This window comes from Pyrus communis, chromosome 14, assembly GCF_041283825.1.
Source record: "Pyrus communis isolate YQ-2024b chromosome 14, ASM4128382v1, whole genome shotgun sequence".
In the NCBI taxonomy this organism is placed as follows: Eukaryota; Viridiplantae; Streptophyta; class Magnoliopsida; order Rosales; family Rosaceae; genus Pyrus; species Pyrus communis.
In genome coordinates this window covers 5,256,568-5,272,554 of record NC_142578.1, presented here as the reverse complement: position 1 = coordinate 5,272,554, position 15,987 = coordinate 5,256,568, and the positions used below count along the sequence as shown (strand labels likewise).

Sequence of the window (15,987 nt, the reverse complement as noted above, 5' to 3'; positions counted from 1 at the left end):
TATCGTATATAGTGTGTTTAGTAGGGGTATCACAATCACCCGAAGGCCCTACATCGCCCGCCCAAAGGCGTATATAAATCTTCCGCACGAAGGCATATATAAATGAATATCCACTAAGTAAGCACAAAAAATCATAAACGTAATCTTTCCAAAATATATCTCATTGGAACTTAATGGCTCAAACATCATATCATAAATCATATTCATAAATATCTCAATAACGTAAATTCGATAAAGCATGATATTTCATAAAGCGTAAATCCGATAACTCATTAAACGTTTCATAAAACATAGTCATGAAATCGTGTTTTTCATGTATGCATTTCTAGTGATTAAATCATGCATTTTAGAAGGGGTCCACTCACAATTTCTTCGTTACCAACGTGCCGTTCAACAATAGGGAGGATGGGGTCATCTCAAACGACACACCTAAACACAAAAGAGAACAATTTAGTAAACACTAGTACCTCTAAGGAGGTGTGTGCGCTCCTGGCCATCGCTGCACCACGTGCAACCTTACGCGCCCATGAGTAAAGGATACTCACCTTCCTCGCGAGGCCTGAAACTGGTTGGTTTCTAGGCTCATTTCTCAACCATCTTCGATGTTTCAAAAGCCAACATGAAGCTCGACATGAAGATCAGAGATTCATACCAAGTTAGGACTAAGTGGTGGTCGGAGTTGGCCGAAAAATGGCCTCAAAATCACTGTCTTTACTGGAAAATTGGGTAAGTTTTCCCATGAGTTTCCTACATCCAAAAGTTACCAAAACTTCTTTAAACTACTCCCAAACACACATCAAGACACGATCTATAATTTTTGGACAAGGTTCGAGGCTTACCTTTGCCGGAGTAAGTGGAAATTCATCGAAGAGTCTCGATGAATAGTGGGGGCATTGTGCAGTGAAATATGAAGATTTTTGGGTGGTTCTCGTTCGTTTCTGGGTTCACAAGTAGGGTTGTTGGGTGGTGAGAGGTGATGTCGTTGTTGTGTTATTGTTGTTGTTGTGTTGTGTATAGCGCCCTCGGGGAAGGCTGGTTTGAGAGAGACCGAGAGGTAGAGAACGAGAGTGTAGAGAGAGAGATTTGATAGAAATGAAAAAGGGAAGGGGGAGATCTCGGCAAAAAATGAGGGGATTAGGGGACAAGAATCCATTGTGAACACCAGTGGCATATACATTAAGGTCACTAAAGACGAAACATGAAATATCCGAAAAACATTCGACGTTTCAAAAATGTAAAATCTTCGTTATAACTTCAAATTCGAACCTGTTCGCGCCCATGCGTTCATGGCAACGAGTACAATAAGAATAAACTAAGAAAACTAGTAATACGAGTCACGACGAGATGGTCAACGTTCATGCCACAATGGCAATTTGGTAATTTCACACCTTTAATATTATAAAATACGTAAAATTAAGGACAGGGTATCACAATCTACCCCCTTCAGATAATTTTGTCCCCGAAATTTACTACCTCAAGTAAACAGGTACGGATATTGATTTCTCATCAGTTCTTTTATTTCCCAGGTCGTTTCCTCAATTGTGAGGTTCCCCCATAATACCTTTACCAACAGGATGACCTTATTTTTCAGCATTTTATCTTGTTAGTCGATAATCGCCATTGGCTCCACAGCATAACTCATGTCCTGACTCACTTATAACGGTTGTGGCTGTAAGACATGAGATGGATCCGGTACGTACTATAAGCAATCGCACCAATTCTCTTTGTGATTCTATAGGGGCCGACATATCGAGGACTTAACTTTCCTTGTTTACCAAAATGAACCACACCCTTTCAGGACGACAACGTCAGAAAGATAAAATCACCAATCTCATACTCACAATCCTTAGGATGTCAATCAGCGATGCTCTTCTATCAATCTTGCATCATCTTCAAATTCTGCTTTATCAACTGGATGTTAGCGTTAATGGTGTCAACAATTTATGGCCCCACTAACACCCGCTCACCGACTTCAGTCCAGCACAGTGGTGTTCGGCACACCCTTCCATACAGTGCTTCGAAAAGTGTCATGCCGAAGCTGGAGTGGTAACTATTATTGTAGGCAAACTTGATCAATGGAAAATAATTATCCCAACTACCCTTCCATTGGAGAACACACATCATCAGCATGTCCTTCAAAGTTTAGATCTTCCTCTCAGATTAATCATCAATTTGTGGGTCATAGGCAGTGTTGTACAAAAAAGTTAAGTATTCATGGCATCATGGAATGCTCTCCAAAATATAAAGGTGAATCTTGGATTTCTGTCTGAAACAATGGTGACAAGTAAACCGTGTAGTTTAACAATATTATCATTGAACAATTGTGCTAGCTTCTCTAATGTATAATTCTGTCAAATTAGTAAGAAATGAGCAGTCTTAGTGAGTCTATCCACAATCACCCATATGTCATCAAACCTTGACCGCGTGCTTGGTAACCCATACACAAAATCCATGATATATATTCCCACTTCCAAACGGATATAGAGAGATTCTGCATTAGCCCTTCTAGTTTATGTCTATCCGTTTTCACTTGCTGGCAAATTATACACCTCTTCACATACTTCGCAACATCTCATTTCATCATATACCAATAGTAGAACGGATGAATAGTGTGATACAACTCTGTACTTCTCGGGTGCATGGCATACGCTAAAATGTGAGCTTCATCAAGAATTTCCTTTTCACAACTTCATTGTTTTTAGGCACGAATAATTTATTTCCCATCATCAAGGCTTCATCTATCCGGATCCTCAAATCTAGCCTCAATCCATTATGCAGCTGTTCATTTAGGTCTGCACACTACTAATTGTGCTCTTGAGCTTCCCGAACTAGATTCACCAAAATAGGCCTAATTTGGAAGTGCTCTGTTGATGCACAAAATCGGCGGGGACTTTGGTACAACAGAAAGTGTCAAGTTTGTGACCTTCGCTAGGTTGCTCTGGTCATTAGTGTGGATAAGTATGTAAATGAATAGAGACAGGGAAACAAATAACACAAGATGTACGTGGTTCACCCAGATTGGCTACGTCCACGGAGTAGAGGAGTTCTCATTAGTTGTGAAGGGTTTACACAAATACATAGGTTCAAGCTCTCTTTTAGTGAGTTCTAGTGAATAGTTTAGTACAAATGACATTAGGGATTATTGTGGGAAAATGATCCTCTTTTATAGAAGAGAGTTTCTAGTTTTGTTGTGACATTGACACGCGTCGTGTTGTGATTGGCCTCTGATATCGACATGTGTTGCGCTGTAATTGGCCTCTGATACCGACACGTCTCGCGTTGTGATTGGCCTCCTAGTTTGAGGAAAAGTCTTGTGGGTCCTTGACGGTATGCTGTTGACCGGTGCTTAGTAGTTTCGGGATTGGTCAAATATGGTACAAACATGCTCCAACAATGTTTCCTGGGGATCTGGTGTCACCGCAATGCCAGTTCCTCTAAGAGAAAAGAATAGCAGAACATAGATAGCTTGTAGGGAAGTAAGCTGTCCGAAGGATTTCTGGCTAAGAGCATCGGCTACGACATTTGCATGACCAGGATGATACTCAATAGTGCAATCGTAGTCACTAGTAAGTTCCATCCACCTTCTTTGTCTCAAGTTCAACTCCTTATAGGTGAAGACATACTTCAAGCTCTTGTGATCCGTAAAAATGTGGCACTTCTCGTCGTATAGGTAATGTCACCAAAATTTTAAAGTAAAGATTACTGCTCCAAGTTCCAGATCATGAATGGGGTAATTTTTCTCGGGAGGTTTCAGTTGTTTGGAAGCATAGGCGATAACTTTCCTATGCTACATCAGAACACAACCTAAGCCTGACAAGGATATATCATTATAGATTTCAAACTCACCGTCATCGTCCGAAAGAGCAAAGACGAGGGCATGAGTAAGACGATGTTTAAGCTCTTGAAAACTCTATTTGTATTTTCATCCCGTTCAATTTTGACTCCCTTCCAGGTCAATTTAGTAAGAGGCAAGGCAATCACCGAGAAATCCTGCACAAAGTGTCGATAATAACCAACCATCCCAAGAAAATCCCTCACTTCTGTGACATTCTTCAATTGTTCCCACGTTGCCACTGCAGAAATCTTATAAGGGTCTACGTAAATTGCCTCAGCAGAAACCATATACCCGAGGAAACTGATTTGATCTAACCAAAATTAATACTTACCAAAATCAAACACTAACTTCAAATATTTTGTATGCTCGACATTACCCTTAGAGTAAATCAAAATGTCATCGATAAATACAATCATAAACCAGTTAAGATACGGTTTGAAAACTCTGTTCATCAAATCCATGAAAGCTGCAGGTGCATTCGTTAATCCAAAAAGCATGACACGAAATTCATAATGTCCATACCGAGTGCGAAAAGTGGTCATGGGTACATTTTTATTTTGGATCAGCAGCTAGTGGTCATATGTGATTATGTGGATTTTTTTTTTTCAAAAAGTGAAATGACTAAAATGTCATTTGTTGACTAAATGTAATTATACGAGGATGTATTTTATTGTATTTCTTGCCATATTTGGATAGAGCTCGATCTTCCGAACGCGTAGGCGCAAACTGTTTGTGAAACAGAGTTATAACGAATAATATATGAACGAGCGAAGTTAGGGGTGAAATGGTCATTTGACCATAATTTAGATTGCTCCAGATAATTGTGAGGTGCCACATGTGTGGCATTGGCGGGAAAAGAGAGAGCACTGCCTAATCAGAAAACAAGGAAGGAGGGAAATGAGAGAACAAGGAAAGAAGGGAGAGAACCGGGTTCTCCATTTGACCCATGTGACCCGACCCGTTTCCTTTGTCTTCTTCAATGGTTTTCGTCAGTTTTTGCGGCAAACCACATCAATCAAACCTTGGGAAATCACTCCATGGCCATCCCTCTACCTAATACACCCCAAATTTCATACAAAATTGGCCTTGATTGTGTGAAAACCGCACGAGGGTGCGGCGGGTTCAAGGACGGCGATTGGCTGATTTTGAAAGCCTCACCATCAACCACCACCACCAATAGACTCTCCTCAACCTCAGGAACAAAGCACATGCATTGGTTGGGGTGTCGGAGCTGTTTTGGAGTCGAATCAAGAACACTCAATTTCAAGGGTTTCCGGTGGGTTTGAGTGAAATTAGGGTTTTCCCGGCCGAATTGGAATTTGGCCCAAGTATGAAAATTGCTCCCCTCATTGAGATATTCATTTCTGTAAATTTTGAGAATTTTTGGAAATAGTTGAATTTTCCGGCTAGCCGAGGCGGCCGACCGCCACCCGCGGCGGTGTGTGCGGCGGCGCGTGGCCAGAATGTCGTCAATACTATGTTTAGGCTAAATTGGATGCCGTGAAGTCAGTCTTGATATTTGTATGACATAGATTAATTGTACGAACCTAAGTTCATTACAATACTGTGCTTGATCAATTTGTTACTTTAATACATTGTAATACATAATATTTGAGGACCTTAGGAACTTACGGATCAGGAATCTGATGTACCGATTTGCCATAGCGACTGTTATGCGTGCAAATGTTCTGATCCTGGGTTTTGAAACAAATTTTGTGTGATCAATGGCGTGCAATCATGTAATATGCGATCAAACGGAGGCTCATAGAACAGAGGGAAGAGAACAATTAGTTAATAATATTTATGATTCGAGAACAATTGTCCTCACATAGTATTTCATTTGTTTTACCTTCATGTATCACAAAGTGAAAACCCTTCTAGGATCATATTCCGAAATTATGAACTCGTTATAAAAGGCATGATCAGAGAAGGGTGAACTTACCGGTCTCAAGGGCAGGTGAATTTGATTCTGTTGTGGATGTTGCTTGTAGATGTTGGTTTCAGCCACTGAGTTGTTCATCATGTATGGCGGACGCGCAGGCACGCTTCTTTCTGGTGCATATGCTGGAGCCTAAAAGTTCACAACGAAACACAATAGGGATGCCAGTTAACAATCGAGACCTCACGAACTGATAAGGATGCCAATTGACGAGTTGTGAATGCAGAGATATGAACTAAAAAAATTACTCTAACTGTTGCAGACAGCAATTTGTCAAACTATTGGGAACTTTAAGTCCTGGTTATAGATCAAAACTCATAGCAAACGTGGACGAGCAAATTATTAATTTATGAGCCAGAAATGAATAAAAAGAGCATGGCTGAAAAGTATAAGAAAGTTAAACATACAAAATGATCGTGATCTAACATTCCTGATAAAGTGTAAACTGGTATATCAAAGTGATCAACGTTATTCAAACCTGAGACTATAAGATGGGAAAGTTAAATAAAAGTACCTGATAACCATTCTATTCTGAATTTTGAGAAGAAACCACATGAGGTGGTGGAATCATCAATGTTGAGTAAACCGGAGCCTCATTCAAAGGCCTTGGTGCAGACCACGGTGCCACTGTTGATTGTGATGCACCTTGTAACGATGCAGGACCACCATTACCATATCCAGATGGGGGATGAGATCCTCCTGTGGCTGTAGGATCAGGGTGGTTAAACCTGCAGTTCGATGCATACTTGCAGGAGCCATTTCGCATATGGTAGGGACACTCCCTCTCACCCTGTAACAAGTAAAAATAAATATTTGCAGTAACTGACAGAGGCATAATAAATAGGTCCAACAAACCAAGAAAATAAGCAAAGATAAAATCTTAGAAATCGTGAATAGATATTCATTTCTCAAAACTTAGCAAGCTAGATATAAACTGTATACCGGTCGAATTGGCAGGCCCAGAAAGTTAAGCTCAAGAACTGGAGCTACAGAAGGTTTCTCTCTGCTGTGGCTGTATCTGCAATTTTTCCCATACTTACATCCACCCGACCTCAAGTAATACTGCAACAAGCTCAAGTGTTATAACATCATGAAACTGTTACTAGTCTGCCGTACACATTGCACATATTTGGATATAAGGCACCAAGAGAAGAATTGTTACTGACATCCGAAAGCATAATTGGAATTACTGTATAAAGGAATACCAGAATGTCATGAAAAAAGCATACAATTTCAAGAAAACGCATCCGTTGGAGATTGTCTAACTACTTACCAACTTGCTACAATTTATTCAAACACATGACATGCCTCCCCATACGATATAAACAAATAAAGTTCAAAATCTCAAGATTTTGTGATCTAAAAGCGCTTTGAGTTATTTAAAAGCACTTTCATTTAGACCATAAAAGCACTTTTAAGTGCTTTTCAGAAGCGTAAGTGCTTTTTAAATGATGACTCAATGTCATCGACTCTATTTCGCATGGAATATTGCAGAAGAAATGGTTTTTCAGTGGCTGAAGGAATCCACAACTGCTTATGGAGACGAGTTGATAATGCAAAAATAATAGGGTGGGACTGGGAGGAGCTACAAACAACTTAAAGACAATTTTTCTTGTGCCCGGGAAAGATGTGGAACACCAAATCTCTCATATATATAAAGAAAACTTTTATTTTTCACTTCTGCATGAATTCTTTTGCCTTTCCATATCATAGGGATTCGACATGAAAAATGACATGCTGGCTGTTGACTGTTCGACGCAGTAACGCACTTCCTCTCCTTATATATATATAAATATGTTTTGTTGCATATACAAGTGTGTAATGTAGAATGAGAAAAAAAAAAAAAAAAAAGAAGAAAGATTGGTGAACATAAAATTTTTAGAATTCTGTGGTTCTCAGTTTGATAATTGGGACAAGAACATCACTTTACACACACACACACACACAATCATCTAGTAAGAGTAAAATATATTTAATATATTACCTGGAGTTTACTGCTTAGTTTTGTTGTTAGGTTTGCAGCAGTTGCTTCTTGCTTGTTGCAGGACCTTACCTTGTATCATTCCCATCATCCCACTCCCCCAGTCCGAGGGCTCGTTTGGCGCCTAAGATTGGATTTGATTTGATAACTCAGTACACTCAAGGTGTGTTGAAGAACGGAAACAAATAGAGGAATTTTGTCCAAGTTAAAAGTAGAAGATGAAGTGCGGAATGAAAACCAAAATGGTAGGTATCTCGACCAAAAAAAATGGTAGGATATCAACATCTCTCGAGACTCATCCTTCTAATCAACAATCCCCAAATGAAAAATCATTCACATCTGCTTTCATTTCTTACTCCAGCATACCTTAAAGATGACAAGTTATCAAACCTAATTCTAGGCGCCAAACGAGAAGGTTTGACGAATTAACTTCAGGAGGAGGTACATACATAATTTTCGGTCAAACCTCGTTAATTCTTGGTGTGTTCTCATTTGTTTAAAAAAAAAAAAAAAATATTCTAAAGTTCTTCCAACAGTTTTCCCTTGAGAGTCAAACATAATTGGGGTTTGTTTTTGGAGGTCAAATGTTAAACTTAAATCACTTTTGATGGGTAAGATGATCCAACAAACAAATCGAAGATAATTGGTAAATGACCATAACCACAAAGCAAACACGAAATATTTATATTTCCCCGAATTTAACTTGTTTTCTAGTAAGATTACATCAAACACGAAATATTTATATTTACATTTCCAAGACTCAACAACAAAGCGATTTCACGTCCTTGGTGACAATAATCCACTGCTCTAGTTGGCATTTCGTGCAAAACGCAGTACTTAGGCTATTGCGGAATTGTGGCATCAGTTTAACTTCTACGTCCAGATGTCCGTACCCCATTTGCTGTTTCCGAGTCACAGAAAGGAACCTGATAATGACGGATGGTCAAATCTACAGGTTGGCCCGGAACTGCAAAGGCCGCAGCGGCTGTACTGTGTGCAAATGTTCTGACCCTGGATTGGAAACAAATTTAGGATGAAAATTTATGTAATTGATGGCAAGCGATAACGAAGCAGAATAACTGATCAACCCGAGTATTTCATACAGGAGAGGAGAGGAACTGTTAGTTAAGAATCCTTCTATGTTGAAAGAGACATATCCATAACTTTCACTACAAATTATCTTTCGCAAGGTCAAATTAGTCTCAGTAATATACATTGTCTTGGTACATTGCTAATTATCCAAGGTACACTAAAACTTGCAAAAAGATTTCAATTCCAAAATTATTCCATCACTTAATAAAAAAAAGTGTTTGTATAACATGTGGTGGTTAGTTATTAAGGAAAACTAGTGAAAAGGGTTTGAAAACTTTGAGTTTTAATCAAAAGGACAAAAACGTGTTGTAAGTGAATGGTAACAGGAATGACTTTTTAGAGTAAAAATGTCATTTTTTATTACAGTGAACAGTACCAGAAATGTTTCGCTATAACTAACCTACTTCTGTGCTACTTGTATCACAAAGTGAAAAACCTTTTTGAGATCAAAATCCATAGTTACGAATTCTGTATAAAAAGAACAGTTCGAAGAAGAGTGAACTTACAGGTCTTAAAGGGAGGCCCCTGTCATTGAGTGTACATGAGGGGGTCGCTGGAGTATGATTTTTTGGATGGTGATATTGGCAATTAGATTTATTAATACAATCCCCCGTTTGAGCGAAATAAAAGCAAACAGGTTGCCCAGGTCGTTGTGGAAATTCTTCAGCTTGCTTCTGCTGTGCATATTGTCTTTCGGTCGCTGAGTTGTTCATAACATATGGCGGAGGTGGAGGTGCAGGCTTGCTTCTATGTGGTAGATATGCTGGAGCCTATACATGTTTTGGCCAATACAAAATTAAAGAGAAGCATGTTTTTGAAAATGCAAACAAAAACAGCATTAATTCTATAAATTCTACAAAATAAAGGGGCTATTCTTACTTGTACCCACAAACTAATAGGGAACCCACATAAGAAGTCTAGACGTACCGATATGAAAACGTAAGCATATTACCACAACTGATGCAGACAACAATTTGTTATCAATATTCGAAATTTCAAGGATTTAACTTCTTTACAAATAATAATAGAATATCACATTAAGTCCTTAATGTAGGCCCATATTAGTTTTGTGAGCCGAACATGAATAAAAAGGCATGAGAATGAAAAGAAAAAGGTCAAAACACAAAAAGATCCAACTGTTATCCCAAAAAATACGGTAATTCGCATATCAAAAAGTGATTAGAGTTATTTAAACCCAAGACTCTAATAAGGGACTGATGACTAGAGTACCTGATAACCATTCCATTCTGTAGTTTCGGAATTTATCCCTTGTGATTTTGGCAGACCTTGTAATGATGCAGGCCTACCATTACTGGATTGTGGGCGAGATTCTCCGGCAGCTGTAGGATCAGGGTGGTTAAACTTGCAGTTTGTTTCATACTTGCAGGTGCCAGTTCGCATATAGTAGGGACAATCTTTCTCCCCCTGTAATACGTTAAAACAATTATTCAGCAAACATATGGACACATTAAATAGCTACAACAGAATAAGAAAATAAGCAAAGAAAAAATCTTAAATCTTAAGCACCATGAATAGATAGCTATTCATTCCTCAAATTTTTGCAGATCAAATCTAGAGCATACCGGACGAATTGGCAGGCCCAAAAAGTTAAGTTCCAGAGCTGGAGCTACAGAAGGTACCCCTATATGTCGTCCTGGGCTGATGTAGTACTGCAACAAGCTTAAGTGTTATATTAAGATCATGAAAACTGTTACTAGGCCACCACGTACGTTGCACAGATTTGAATACGAGGATACAAAGGGAAAGAAACGTCATTGACATTTAAAAACATAATAGTAATCCTGTATAAAAAAAGGAAGATCTGATTGCAATGTAACAGCATACAATTGCCAAAACACATCAACTATAAGTTGATCACATTCAAGACCCTCATAAATCTATAGTTAGCTACAAGATAAAAAAGGTTTAAGCTTGTATATTCACTTGTGCATTCTAACCTACTAGCTTTCAGATAACCATATCGAAAAAAACCCCATCGTCAAAGCACAACATAGTACTTGAAACCAAATATGCAAAGTAAAACAAAACTTAATGATGAAAAACATGAAACCAAGCAATTGCAGTAAAAACCAGAACTTTGGATAGATAATAACCTTGCTTTCGGTCTGGTCTTGCTCCTTTTCCAATTCTTCTCTCTTCTTAGCCTTGTCTTTAGACACCTTCAATAAAGTTCAAAACACCAAGAAACACAAAGTGAGCACCAACAACACAAATACTTCCTGCAATCATACCAGGCCAGATGCATTAATGTCTCAAATACTAAATGCAGGCCCAAAGTCACGATTTGTCTCGGACAAATTTCACCACAAAGATGCGCGTGAAAGAAAAACATCATCTTTAACAAATATGAAATGTGCCTCCATTTCGAGTCAATTCCGCAGACAGAGATCATCATCACGGCATAATAAACTAACCGATTAACACATTCTTTACTCTATTACACATGCATACATGAATTTCTCAGCTAAACCAAAGAAAGCTGAGGCCACGAAAACACGAAAAAGTCTCAATCTTTCAACCATAAACATACATAAGCAAATGCTAAATGCGAAACAAGAGAGATATACCTGCTTGTTTTTCCTTATCCGAGGGTGATTAAACTTGCAATTCGATCCGAACTTACAGTTGCCAGTCTTCAGATAGTACGGACAGTCTTTAGCTTCGGGCCTCAATGGGTACTGATTCCTTCTGCTACTCTCCTCAACAACCTTCTTATCCACCACACCGCCGTTCTCATTCCCTCCGCGGCCACCGCTGCTTTCCCTCTCTCTCTCCTTCTCAATTTTCTTTTCACTTTCTCTCCTCTTCTCTTCTTCTTCTTTTTCCTCCTTTCCCTTCAAACTCAATTTCCGAATTTCATTAACGATGGAAGGATCGAAGTTCCGAATCTCATCGAGGAAGGCGGGGTCAGAAAGAAGCTCATCAAGCACGGCGGGGTGGAGTTTCCGAATCCAATCAAGGAATTTAGAATCGAGATCGGATGGTGCAGGTAACGGAACAGACGGCGGATTTAGAGGACCGTTGACGCTTTTAGAAAATTCCGAAGAGAAAGCAGGGTCGAAGTTCCTAATCACATCGAGGATGGCAGGGTCGAGATTCCTAATCTTATCGAGCATATCGGGGTCGAGTGTCCGAATCCCATCAAGGATTTCACGCTCGAGATCGGACGGCGCAGGTGACGGAACAGACGTCGGATTTAGGGGAACTTCGACGCCTTCAGACATTTCCGATTTCCGTCCGGATCTGAAGTACTTATACATTACGACGAGTACTGACACTGTCACCGGTAGGGCAATACGCGCCGCTGAAAAATACATAGTTTTTATGCTGATGGCGGCGGCGGATGCGGCGGCGACGGTAGCTGTAACTGGGTTGCTAGGTTTTTGCTGTGAACTAGCAACTAACAACTACACTATGGATGAAACAAACTCTCCCATATGATCAAAATATACATTGACTGCCTAAATCAAAGTCTGCTTTGTTTAGAGGCATGTTTGGATTGCTTTTCAATGCCAAAGCTACTTTAGGAAAAGTGGGGAACCTCGTAATAAAAGAATAATTTACATAGACCAAATACACTTTGCAGTACCGCAGTTTAAGCAAATATTGCTACAATGTAACGATATCTTAAAATGATAAGTTGATATGTAACATCTATGTATAGACTGAATACTCCTTAATAATACTCAAGATTTTGATTCCTTCTCATTCCGTCTCCCAATTAGTTTGATCAATCGTTCAAATTTCGAATTAGTAAACGCATCGTGAAAGTATTTTTAACTCTCAAACGAAATTTTCCACTTGTTTCAGGTTGAGTCAACTCTGTTTACTCTCCATTTTGGTTGTCCTACGTTCACTCGTATGACCTAGGTTTACTTGTCCTAGGTTGTCCATCACCTTCACAGCTCCACTCAGATGCCATTACCTACAAACACGTTATTTTGTAATACGGGTTTGTCTTTTACATTGGTGTTGTATATGCAAATTTAACCAACGTTACATGCAAGATAGACAATACACGTAACGTCGCCGCAAGTTCGATACATAACAGAAAATCCCGGCACAGGTTTTTTATAAAGCGAGATCAACAACCGAACCATTTGCGATACTCGGGATAGGCAGCTGACAACGAAATTGAAAGGATATTCTCGACTAAAGTATTTTCCGGTTATATGACGTAGATGAGAAATAATTTACAGGTTCCATTTCCCTTAAAATCTCACAACTATAATGTTTGTGTCGTCCGGTGAAGAGGTTTGATACATTTCTAAGATTGAATTACCAAAAGAGAGATTACACATGTTTGAGTGATGCAAATCCTGTGCTCTAGGCAAGCATTTCATGCATAACTTACTGCACGGGCTGCGGCTGACTTGTAACATCAGTTCCGTTTCTGCTCCCAGCCATTCCTGCCCCGTTAGTAGTTGCCGAATCACTGAAAGGAAGTCGATGATCAGGACCAGATGTAGTTGAAGATGATATATGTAACGGGTGGTCAAATTTACAAGCTGGCCCAAATTTGCAAATGCCATAGCGACTGTAATGTGTGCAAATGTTCTGATCCTGGATTTTGAAACAAATTTTGTGAGAACAATTAGTTTATAATATTTATGATTCGGGAACAATTGTCCTCACATAGTATTTCACTAGAAAGTGATGCCCACGCTTTGCTGCAGGATTAAAAACTGTGTTGTTTACTATGCTTGAAAAACACAGAGATAGTAGAAGAAAATAATAAGATAAGTTTAGATATACAAATGTACATGCATAAAATATTGGTCGACCTAGATTACACATTTTTGCCAGCTTTTAGACAGAGCATTGGAAAGTGCTGGCCTATGTACATGCAAAAAATATTGTTCAACCTAGATAACAAATCAGGAACAGCATTTACATACAAAATATTAGAAATGCTGGGCTAGTACATGCAAAAAATATTGTCTAACCTAGATTGGAGAGCTATTTACATACCAAAAAATAAGAGAAACATTGTTCGATGCATATAGATTAGAGGTACGAAAGTAACATCTGTTCTGTTCAAAAGGAAGATTCAACATTCTTTGTGCAGCAGAATGGACAGGAGAAAGTTGAAACAGACCAGAAGTTAAATCCAATAGATACATATATACATATGCAATTAGTGTAATGTTGTAATTATGTAAACACCAATTAACTAAATAGATACCTTTTGCAGAGTTGGCACATGGACTCCAGCTAAGACTCTCCCGAAATATACAACGGGTTTGATTGAAACTCTGGGAATCGTTGAAACCACTGTGGTTACATAAACAGCACAAATTTCTAAGCAACAAAATAGAAGAAAACGAAACGAAAAAGAAAAGACAGAGAAACTCATAAAACACAACTTCAAAATCGACGGTTCATATCGAGATCTCCGATCAAATCGCAAAACGTGAAGAAAATTCATCACAAAACGGAAATAAAAAAACATAATCTCACTTTGCATCAGCTTTTCTGTGAGCAGCAACTCTTGATTTCCCATGTTCAACTAAACCTCCACAGAAAACTGCAAAAAAAAAAGGGGTGAGAATCATTTAGAAATGACAAAAAATAAATATTAATAAATAACAGAGAAGTCGGAAAAGAAATATCCTCCCTTGTACCCAAAATTGTGGGTTTTCGTTGCCCACGACGAAGCTTTAAGAATTCTTCCAACACATATTTCAATTTGAAAGCTTCTTCAAAAGACATATTGAAGGTTGCGACTGTTAAGTTTTCTCAACTGCAATCACAAATAATACAAAATGAGAAATGTTGTTGTCGGTGAGGAAAATGTTGAATATTGAATATACAGCGACTGTTAAAGTTGAATACAAAAATATGAAGCACAGAGACTCCGATTAGCTTCAAAACCCAACCATTTTACACCAAATTCAAAACTTAAGCCCATTTGCCGGTATAGAGTAGGAATATCACCTTGTACTAACCCAAAAAATGTCGGAAAGCCTGAAATCGATCGGAGAAAACTCGGATCCTCGTTGGAAAACGCCACCGCGAGCTGGGTTTATGTAAATCTTCGATTTAGGGGTAGATTCAAGCATGCAAAGCTCAAATTTTGTTGTTAGGATTCTGCTGATTCGAATAGTGGTGGTTGCAGGGCCGATCATCACTGGGAAACGTCTAAAAGTCGTCGGGAATGTCGAACTCAGTGGAACCAAATCAACCAAAAACCTTTTTTATTTTTCTAGCAATAAAAAAATTAATTAGATTTAAACTTGAGTTTTTGGGGGGTGGCTACTGCAGTATGAGTTTTTGGATGGTGATATTTGCAATTAGATTTAAACTTGCAATCCCCCGGTCTTAAGAAATAAGGGGCCGTTTGGTACGCATACAGGACGGAATGGGATGGATAGTGTGAAACCCTATCCTTAATTTGTTGTATATTATATTATCGAATGTATGATTATCAAATTGTCCTTGAGGCATGAACGTTGACTTTCATTGACCATCTCGTAGTGACGCATATTACTAATTTTCTTAGTTTATTCTTAGGAGTGTGCTATCCACACACCTTTTTTTACTTCTTACATACCTCTTGTTGATTTCTGTCCCTTAATCTTCTTCAATTCATCCATTCTGACGATTGAAAATTTAAAAAGTGTGTGAAAAGTAAAAGGGGTGTGAATATCACACCCTTATCCTTATTGTACTCATCACCATGAATGCGTAGGCGCAAATGGATTCAAATTTGGAGTTATAACAAAAATTTTACGTTACGAAATGTCAAACGTTTTTCAGACATTTTCGTGTTTCGTCTTTAGTGATCTTGTTTTGTAAGCCATAGGGCCCACATGTTTTCTTCATTTTTCCTCGTGACCCCTCTCTTCTCTCTTCCATCTATTATTTTCTGAAACACTCACTCTCTCTCTCAAAAACTCTCATCTCTCTCCCTCTCTACACTCTCGACCATCTCTCAAACCAACCCTCATAGAGCGTTTTCACTTAAACAAATCACACAACAACAACCTTGATACCACCACCATCACCCCTATGAACTCATAATCGAAAGAGGACCTTCCAAACTCACTGCACAGCGTTCACCACTGTTCACTGAGTTTTTCAACGAGTTTCCACCTTCTCTAGCGAAGGTAAGTCTCG

The 15,987-nt window shown here is 38.8% G+C and overlaps 3 protein-coding genes across 3 annotated transcripts; all 3 read right to left on the bottom strand.

The window, feature by feature from the left end:
• Nucleotides 1-3,804: 3,804 nt before the first annotated feature.
• On the bottom strand, nt 3,805-8,653 carry LOC148691120 (zinc finger CCCH domain-containing protein 67-like). Its single transcript, XM_088684628.1, has 6 exons — nt 8,593-8,653; nt 6,878-6,963; nt 6,717-6,836; nt 6,361-6,564; nt 5,778-5,906; nt 3,805-3,990 (listed from the first exon to the last, which is right to left on the bottom strand). The coding sequence occupies exons 1-6, from the start codon at nt 8,651-8,653 to the stop codon at nt 3,805-3,807; spliced, it is 786 nt and encodes a 261-aa protein (XP_088540754.1).
• Nucleotides 8,413-12,514, bottom strand: LOC137713800 (uncharacterized). The gene is made up of 6 exons (XM_068453156.2): nt 11,436-12,514; nt 10,962-11,027; nt 10,431-10,517; nt 10,078-10,272; nt 9,354-9,617; nt 8,413-8,766 (listed from the first exon to the last, which is right to left on the bottom strand). Exons 1-6 carry the CDS (start codon nt 12,183-12,185, stop codon nt 8,668-8,670), a joined length of 1,461 nt encoding a protein of 486 aa, XP_068309257.1. The 5' UTR covers nt 12,186-12,514; the 3' UTR covers nt 8,413-8,667.
• Nucleotides 12,515-13,050: 536 nt separating this feature from the next.
• Nucleotides 13,051-15,240, bottom strand: LOC137713801 (uncharacterized). Its single transcript, XM_068453157.2, has 4 exons — nt 14,806-15,240; nt 14,329-14,611; nt 14,054-14,142; nt 13,051-13,431 (listed from the first exon to the last, which is right to left on the bottom strand). Exons 2-4 carry the CDS (start codon nt 14,369-14,371, stop codon nt 13,219-13,221), a joined length of 345 nt encoding a protein of 114 aa, XP_068309258.1. The 5' UTR covers nt 14,372-14,611; nt 14,806-15,240; the 3' UTR covers nt 13,051-13,218.
• Nucleotides 15,241-15,987: the final 747 nt, after the last annotated feature.

Bases quoted from the DNA above. Each gene is read 5' to 3' on its own strand.
- LOC148691120 (XM_088684628.1), bottom strand. From the start codon at position 8,653: ATGGGGTACGGACATCTGGACGTAGAAGTTAAACTGATGCCACAATTC. The intron at 6,964-8,592 runs GTACTGCGTTTT...TCCTTTATACAG, and splicing joins ACAATTCCGCAATAGCCTAA to TAATTCCAATTATGCTTTCG. The intron at 6,565-6,716 runs GTATACAGTTTA...TACTTGTTACAG, and splicing joins TGGGCCTGCCAATTCGACCG to GGTGAGAGGGAGTGTCCCTA.
- LOC137713800 (XM_068453156.2), bottom strand. From the start codon at position 12,185: ATGTATTTTTCAGCGGCGCGTATTGCCCTACCGGTGACAGTGTCAGTA. The intron at 9,618-10,077 runs GTACTCTAGTCA...AAACATGTATAG, and splicing joins CAGAATGGAATGGTTATCAG to GCTCCAGCATATCTACCACA. The intron at 8,767-9,353 runs GTAAGTTCACTC...TTTCCAATCCAG, and splicing joins GGGGCCTCCCTTTAAGACCT to GGTCAGAACATTTGCACACA.
- LOC137713801 (XM_068453157.2), bottom strand. From the start codon at position 14,371: ATGGGAAATCAAGAGTTGCTGCTCACAGAAAAGCTGATGCAAA. The intron at 14,143-14,328 runs GTGAGATTATGT...ATGTAACCACAG, and splicing joins CACAGAAAAGCTGATGCAAA to TGGTTTCAACGATTCCCAGA. The intron at 13,432-14,053 runs GTATCTATTTAG...TTCAAAATCCAG, and splicing joins ATGTGCCAACTCTGCAAAAG to GATCAGAACATTTGCACACA.